This window comes from Plodia interpunctella, chromosome 11 (assembly GCF_027563975.2).
Source record: "Plodia interpunctella isolate USDA-ARS_2022_Savannah chromosome 11, ilPloInte3.2, whole genome shotgun sequence".
In the NCBI taxonomy this organism is placed as follows: domain Eukaryota; kingdom Metazoa; phylum Arthropoda; class Insecta; order Lepidoptera; family Pyralidae; genus Plodia; species Plodia interpunctella.
In genome coordinates, this window is record NC_071304.1 from 6,535,625 (window position 1) to 6,544,143 (window position 8,519).

An 8,519-nucleotide genomic window follows, 5' to 3' on the forward strand; every position below is an offset into this window, starting at 1 on the left:
ATATTAACTAACGCGAAGTTTCGCGCTGTATATACACATATATGTTTTGTGACACCCTATATAATAACCATATTGGTTATAATTATATATATTGCGTAACGTATCCATACCAGAGTATGGCATGGACACGTTACACTAGTTATCGTGATAATTATTTATCATCGTATTACAATCCATGTAATAATATCTGATGAAATAGTAGAATGCCTTATAGAATTAAGGTATCTACTATTTCATAGATTAGACCAATATCTAATAAAGAAAAATATGCATGGACCAGCTGTCATGCATATTTTTATTTATAGGCAGATTTTTTAAATTTTGATCTTATATAAATTATACACAGATCAGCAACTACCGTGTATAATAAGTGAAAATAAATTTTCACTCCATTTTCCAAATCGCACACCATCACCATTCTAAATAAAGAGACGATCGATTGTTAAAAATTCATTTATATAATCAACCTTAAATCTAGCTTAAAATCGACAACCCTACACTTACAAAACTAGTGTTGTGGCTCGACGTCTTGTTGCAAGTGAGTGTACAGCGTCGCGGGGCGGGTGCCGGCGGCCATGCGACCCGCGAAGTCGGGCCTCCGCGGGGGCCTCGGGGGCCCCAGCAGGGCGTCCAACACGTTCCTCGGCGCCCACACGTCCCCGGCCCCGGCGCCGGCGCCGGACCCCACCGGAGACAGCGGCGAATCTGTGGTTGCACGAATCACAGTTGCACGAGATTCACCTACGAGTTATTAGTAACATTAATCAACACGAACACGACAATCGAGCAACTAATTAGTCAATTTGTTCGGTAATTCATCAGTTTGTGTCAAGAGCGGCAGATTGTGGGAGATATTCAATTGGAAAAATGGTGTTATTTTTTTATTAAATCATTTGTAAATTATATACGTCACGTATGAGAAGAGAGGAGAATAACGTTGTAAGAAGTATTTCGATATTAGTATTAAGAGTACTTAGGCTGATGATGATGATATTTGCAAATAGTCGTACATAATAAACAAACAAATAGTATTCAGCATCAAGAATATAATGATTTACCGGGCAAATCTACTCATGCCAAAAAACCATCAGTAAATACATAATATGACAATACTAATAGACGTAAAACGCATAATTTATTCTGCGCGTCACGTCTGACGCCAGTAACTAGTAACCAAAGCTTCAAACAAAGCATGCCATTCTTTAATGAACACAAATTTCTTGTTCTTACATATTATCAATTTACATTACATTATAAAAAACAGTACTCCTATTACCAATACACGCTATTCGAGTACATGTTTTGGCTATTTCTTGCAATTAACTGGCCTCGGTGAAAATACAATTTATCAGCAAAATTTAATGACTCACGGCAAGTAAATTGCATGTCGTGTTTTTTTTAAATCATGCAATGATTGAATGATTATTTTATATTTTAATAGTTTGCTAATACAAGTGTTTCTTAGTAAACTACGGGCGGGTTGTACTAGTCAACTTTGACGATAAATTTAACCTGGGCGCTGCTGACGTTTAGATAAAATGGCGTACTTACATTTTCCTGCGCAGGTTGAAGTTAACGTCAATGTCAACTGGAGCAGCCCAACCTAAGTTAAATGTCTTACAGCTTGACATTAAACACCTGGTGTTAACTAGTGTCAATTACATGCATCAACAAATTTGGCATGCTTGTTAAATGCTACTATTTAGAAATTAGGTATTTTTAATAGCTGTAATATATCCTGCGCAAAAGTCAGTCTTTATTTGTTGGCGAAAATTATTTGCTACTTTAATAACACTATGCTTGATTTGGAAACCATTATACACGAGTCTGATTTAGTCACTTTTTAAATAGGCGACCGGATAAGTTATGAAAATTATAAAAAATATACAATATTATGATGTAAAACATAAACAAGAATTTATACTCCTTACGTACGAGGTTAAATTTATGGTAAAGACTATATTCTGCCGATAACATCATAAGAAGGAAGGATTAGTAAGGGACATTATGTTGTCCAAATATCGCCCATAATTGTGTATCATTTTCTACCATACTTAGATTGGATATAGAGATAGCTATATAATAGATATTTAATGTGGCTCCGACGATCAACAGCCGCAGATGGAACGTTGAGATGTAAGAGAGAAAAAGAGAACAACAGCAAAGCTGTTGGCGCCAACTGACCGTCCGCGTGGTTGTTGTGCGCGCGGCAGTCGAGCAGCACGCGCAGCAGCGCGCGGTGCGCAGGCGCAGCCGCGTGCGCGCGCACGAGCGCCTCCAGCTCCGCCCACACCTGCCGCCACTGCTCCTCGCGCCGGGCGCTCGACTTACCCCTGACGTGGACGTACAGACGATTACACATCACTATCACTATATAATATAAAACAATGTCGCTTTCTCTGTCCCTATATACCTATGTATGCTTAAATCTTTAAAAGTACGCAACGGATTTTGATCCGGGTTTTATTTATATATAGTTTGATTCCTGAGGAAGGTTTAGGTGTATAATTTATTAAGGTTTTACCTGAGCGAAGCAGGGACGGGCCGCTAGTATTATATAAAACATAGTCCTCTGCCGCGTCTGTCTTTCTGTTCGCGATAAACTCAAAAAATACTCCACGGATTTTCATATGGTTTTGATAGATATAGTAGTTCCTGAGAAAGGTTTAGGTGTATAATTTATTTGTTTTAACCCGATTGAAGCCGGGACGGGCCGCTAGTCACATATGACAATGAAAGAGAAAAAAAATGAACCTAAGGATTGAGCTTTGAAAATATTTTCTATTCAAATATTTCTGTCATTTTTGCAGAGAGAAGGGTTTAAATTTTGCGTTCCCTGCAACAAAGCCTTTTACTTTTTAGAACTTGATTGTCTTCATATAAAAAAATCTCTGACGAATGTCGCTTTTATCATCCTACAGATCCTAGTTATTATGATAAACCAAGTAAACTCAAGGCTAGGGAAATTTCGTTAACTTATTTATTTTACCTCATGTTGGATGAAAGTTGTGAGGAAGGGAACTCGTGTCTCGACTCCATGCCAACCAGCGATAGCAGCACATTGCGGCACGTGTCCACTTCATCGTCTGTTAGTGATTCTTGGACGACCAAACGAGTGAGAGGTTCCATCACCTGGGATAAACATTATTTATAAAATATTTTTCATTAAAAAAATTATCACACTTCTTAATCTTTGTCTCGCACAGAATGGGACAAAACATATCAATAACACATAAATAAATAATAAGATATATGAGGAGATTTAGTGACACAGCTTAGGCTATTGATATGACAAAAGTATTCTCAAGGAGGATTGATGTCAAGCAAAGGGCCGATTGTAAAATCACAACCTCAAAATTTGAAGTTTAAGACTTTTGTTCAATTTATAATAAATACTCACAGAACCCAAGTTGAATATTAGTGTGGATGAAATAGTGAGTGGCCAGTATGTCGTATGTCTTTGTAATCTCGCCCGCGCCCGTGCGTTAGCGCCGGCTCCGCGTAACGGATGTAGTTTATTCTGTTGCATTAGAGCGCCGAATTCTTTTATCCTGAAATAGCAATTACAATTTAACAAACTATTTTATATCATTTTATGGGTGCCGCTACTACCATTTATCACATCTATTTGACACATTGATGTCATTTTGGTGGCGTCAAAAATTAAACTTTTGTATAATATAATAAAACTATTGTATATTCAAATGATATGTTTTGTGTACATACATGATCGATAGTTAAAGTATTTTGGTGACATTCAAACTTATAAGTCGCAAACCCTAATAAAACAAAATCAATAAATAATTTGCCTTATAGCCTTATATAACACTTTTGAAATACATTTTTGTTGCTATCTACTCTATATGTCACATATAGTTTAAGCTGTGAAACGGATCCTTAAGCGTTTGATGGGTGTGATTCGTTCAGTATTAACCAGACATGTTAGACACAGACACAGACTGTAATATATAATCTGTAATAACGTCACCTGTAGTCGGTGACGCGGCCGCCCGCGCCCTCGGACAGCGCGGGCGGGTCGTCGTAGGGCGTGCGGCCGCCCAGCGCGCCGATCCACAGCTCCCCGCCCTGCGCCGCTAGCACGTGGGAGGCCGATCTGCCTCCGCCCTTCCTTAAAATGTATTACACTATTGCTACATATTATAAAACAAAGTCGCTTCCCGCTCTAAGTGATATGCTTTGATCTTTAAAATGACGACACGGATTTTGTTTGCGGGTTTTTTAAAATATATAGTGTGATTCCCGAAGGTGTAGGTGTATTATTTAATATGGTTTTACTCGAGCGAAGCCGGGACTGGTCACTAGTTGAAGTATAAAACCACTTTCTCATTGATTGTTAGTCTTAAGTAGGGCAGCAAGACTTGACAGCAAGATTTGGTTAACAACATTGGGTTAGCAACAATTGGTCAGCACAGTCCAGCAGCAACTCTACTGGGTTGTGTTGGGTGAAAGATGAAAAAGTTCTGCTTTTCAAAATCATATTAATTGCAAACCATTTTAAAATCATTTTGGTAACCACAAGTTGCTGACCAATTAGATATTTCAGTTAACCAAATATATACATATTTTTGTTGGCCAAAATACGAATACTTTGCTGGCCTTTTAAATAACACCCTTTACTAATTACGGTTGTTAGAAGCTGCTAAATACCTGGGTAGCTCCAAGGTGACGGAGCGGCCGTTGAGCAGGAAGTTGACGAGGCAGGCGGAGGGCCTCGAGGCCACGTCGGCGGGCGTCACCCGCCACAGCGGCCCGCTGCAGCCCCCCGCGCCCCCCTCCGCGCCGCGCGGCGTCCACCACCGCAGCACCACCTACAGATACATGTCTTATTATTCATTACTAGAACAAAAGTTGCATATATGCGTAGCATAGAAAGAAAGAAAAACTATTCGGCAAAAAAATTAGGACATCGTGCCGAAATGGATCCCAGCTCAGCTACATAATATGACTAAGAAGCCATAATGATTTTCAGCTGTTACCAGATCGAAACAAATTGGTACCTAATATAAAATTCTTAGGTAGAGTAAAATAAAATGAAAAAATATTAAATCTCCTCTCCGACTGTATCCACTCCACACCAAAAATTACCTACGGCTATTAAAGCACCTCCGGGATTAAGTCAGGTCATGGTCTTATCACTTAAATTTACATCGACTTAGTGTAAATCTACATTAATGTAGAATATCATAAAGAAACTCCTAGTTACAATATCTGATGCTTACCGATTCTGCAGCCTCGGCGGCAGTTTGCGCAGCCCTTAGCCCCGCATGGGCCTCCGCCGAGTGGATTATTTCCACGTCGTAATTCGCACTTGAACTCGCGTTTTGTTCTTCCTGTAATTTCAATTTGTTATTATGCAATTGGAAGTCAAGTCATTAGTAAGTACTAGCTGCTGATTATATTATTTATTGTTACAATTGTTGACAAACTATTTTTTTATGTGGAAAAAGGAAGGGAAATGCTTTTGCCTAGCGCAAGCTACCACAACCTAATAAAAAAGTATGCAGTTACCGATTATTGCTATTATAACTATCGTCACAAGTCAAGCCTGATGATTGTAGCAAATAAACTTTTATTTTGGACAGATTTCGGTAAATTTTGGTACAGAGATAGTAGACAATCAAGAGCAATAAAGCTACGTAATACGGCTACGTTTTGTAGCGAAAAAAACGCCGACGAAGTTCATTTTTATATTACTACGTCGTTAAACCTTATTCGGATACGGTATTTACCTTCATAGGGATGCCGGTGACCGTGGTGGTGGCAAGCCTGTAATGTGGCAACACAAGCTTGGCGAGTAAGTTGGCCAACTCGCTCGCTCGGGTTACTCTCACTTCCACACCCATTAGACCGCCGCCCATCTGTAGTAAACGAAGATATTTTAGTTGACAATCAGTTTGAACACAACAACAAGATGAATGAAATAATGTAAAACAAAAAGTAAATAGTTAAAAATGTTTTTAAACTATGATATAGTTAAAGAATCACAAAGGTAAAAAAAAGTCCACTACTAAATATGTAGATGCAGGGTAAGTCCTATTGTATATATTATATTTTTATATTCCATTCCATCAAACTGATAACTTTGTGGTGAAGGTGATGAAACAATTATAATATAATAATGTTATAAGTAATTAATTACCTCTGTAATTGGTTGATTGTTGACTCTTGTTTCAGCCTTTTCTGGGGTGACATTTATTATTACCAGATGGCAGTAATGTACTACTAAAGGTCTGAAAAAATGTAATCGTCATTTATAAGGGTATAAAAACAGGCAGAGAAATGCCTTTTGTCACCTTCTTCGACATCCACAGAAGGAGATATAGTGGTCCGAACCACATGCCAGAAATTAATATATGTGCAAATTAATTTTAAGAACATACATACATTCTTACTTCTAGTTAAAAGTTAGAACAAGCTACTGAAATACATGTCCTCTCAACCTATCGCCAGTTGACCATAAGAAGTCCTCCGTGATGTAAGTCTACAGTTGCACATGTATCTTTTTTGTATTTTTTATTTATTATACAATAAGGTTGTAAATATCAATAAATATAGAGATTATAAACAAGCAAATACTTACTGTGGAGAATTAGAGGCATCAGGACTAGCTGGTGTTGTTGTTATTATCGAAGCCTTCTTGTTCTGTTGTAGCAGAGCATTTAGAGCGATCTCTGCTAAACTTCTTATGGAATCATCATCTCTGGCACTTGTAATGCATATTACGCGACCTCTGGAAGGAAATTAAAAGCAACACTGAATATATTATTATACTAACTTGGCATTGCTTTACCTTGTTGTTAAGCAAAATCTCAAAGACCAAAAAAATTAATGTTGGGCAACTTATTTTAGAACTAGAGAAACAACTATTTCATAAAAAATAAACATGCACTTTCTATGTGAAGGTTATTGTGTCTAGCTTCATGATAAGTGTGGGTGCAACATTGTACATTGAATTTTTATGGCTGTTCTTAAAAGAACACAATAAATACCTATTCTGAAAATGTTCAGAAGCAGGTCTAGAAGACTGTGTGGGTGATGGTTCTCCTAGTGATTCAATTGCTGCACAGAGACCAACCACATCACCTCCGGCCCCTCGCCGCACCGGGCCCACCAGACATAATCCATTTAGGATCTGCAAATAAAAAAAGCAGTATTTTTTTACAAACCATTTGGATTTCCAATTTTCTAGATACTGAAATGAATTTTCTTGGCATTCCAACAATATATTCAAATGGTCCCTGAAATGTGTGAGTTTGGTTTCCCCGCTTGTTCATTATGACTATTAGATATCACTCACATGTGTCAAATTCTGTTGACTCACTGCCCATGTGTTTAAAATGTGGGCTACTGAATCGCTGACTACAAATCGGACCTGAAATAAATAACTTATTTAATATAATACAAATTGCAAAATAAAAAATTATTTTGAAAGAAGATGTGAGTAATCACCGCGAGTCAAACACTTGTTTGATTTTGATAAATTATACCATTTATAGAACTAAAATGGTAGCCATATAGATATCCACAAGTGTATCTAAAATATAGAGAGAGAACACAAGGGGACACAGGGATAGATAGAAAAATTTCTTCCTTACCAATTTTCCTTCAGGAAATAGATCCCATACGATACGACAGTACTCAACAGCAGCCTCAACACTGCAGGTCCATAAGGATTTACAAACGGGTGGCAATGGAACGTAACCAGGTCCTCGACTTTTGGAACTATCAAAATCGATTGGATAATCAGAAGAAATGCCGAAGTATGGCGTGTGATCCAAAACAAATATTGTTTTGTGATTTGTTGGAAACATTTTGTACAATTATATCTTCTTGTTATAATAAGTACCTACATGATATTATAGATTTTTTATTAGATTATGTTTTGTTCTCATTCGACTTCAAATTTTTTTTTATGAATTTCATTTAAGTTTGTTCTTCTAAATTTTCTATAAACCTTGTAAATTTCTTTTTCGATTTTTTCAGATTTTTTATATTGGCGAAATGACAGCCGGTCGAAATAGTAATGACAGTGGCAGTAATGACAGTGACTTATGACAGAAATTATAGTCTATGGTTAGAATCAGCTAAAAAAATCGATTCGATAAATTATTACATTACAATTAGCGATGTGCCTCCAAAAAATATCGAGAGTGCAAGGAAATTAGAAACAAATAAAAAGGAAAAGATACGTTCTTGTAAACGTTCATAAAGCGGAAATCATTAAGAAATTATGAAATTAAAATATTTTTGAATTTTCTTTTCACAGCCGGTTTTGTATAAATAAAAATAAAAATTATAATCGAACTGATATTCTAGTTATCTGTAAGACCACTTTTGCCGGACCATCATATGATGGCTGAAACATTGTTTTCCATGTTTCCAAGTAATTCCCGAGAGTCTTCTCGAAAATTTCGCAGGGATATTTCTTAGAAATTTACTATGAGAAATTCCCAAGAATCTTTATGGAGTGTGTAGATACAAAAAATATCTCTACTCTT

At 37.1% G+C, this 8,519-nt stretch overlaps 1 protein-coding gene across 2 annotated transcripts; it reads right to left on the reverse strand.

The window, feature by feature from the left end:
* Positions 1–438: 438 nt before the first annotated feature.
* asun (asunder) lies at positions 439–8,040 on the reverse strand. 2 transcript variants are annotated; one of them, XM_053751866.1, is made up of 13 exons: positions 7,617–8,040; positions 7,319–7,393; positions 7,011–7,153; positions 6,602–6,751; positions 6,161–6,251; positions 5,751–5,879; positions 5,241–5,351; positions 4,669–4,829; positions 3,989–4,129; positions 3,401–3,551; positions 2,990–3,132; positions 2,185–2,333; positions 439–705 (listed from the first exon to the last, which is right to left on the reverse strand). In XM_053751866.1, the coding sequence occupies exons 1-13, from the start codon at positions 7,830–7,832 to the stop codon at positions 509–511; spliced, it is 1,857 nt and encodes a 618-aa protein (XP_053607841.1). In that variant the 5' UTR covers positions 7,833–8,040; the 3' UTR covers positions 439–508. The 2 variants fall into 2 exon arrangements, with proteins under 2 accessions (XP_053607841.1, XP_053607840.1); XM_053751865.1 differs by having other exon boundaries at positions 439–741.
* Between the last annotated feature and the right edge of the window lie 479 nt (positions 8,041–8,519).

Excerpts from the sequence above, each read along its gene's own strand:
- asun (XM_053751865.1), bottom strand. The coding sequence starts at position 7,832 with ATGTTTCCAACAAATCACAAAACAATATTTGTTTTGGATCACACGCCA. Across the intron at positions 4,830-5,240 it reads CCGCCGAGGCTGCAGAATCG|GTGGTGCTGCGGTGGTGGAC; the intron begins GTAAGCATCAGA and ends ATGTATCTGTAG. Across the intron at positions 2,334-2,989 it reads CAACTTTCATCCAACATGAG|GGGTAAGTCGAGCGCCCGGC; the intron begins GTAAAATAAATA and ends CGTCCACGTCAG.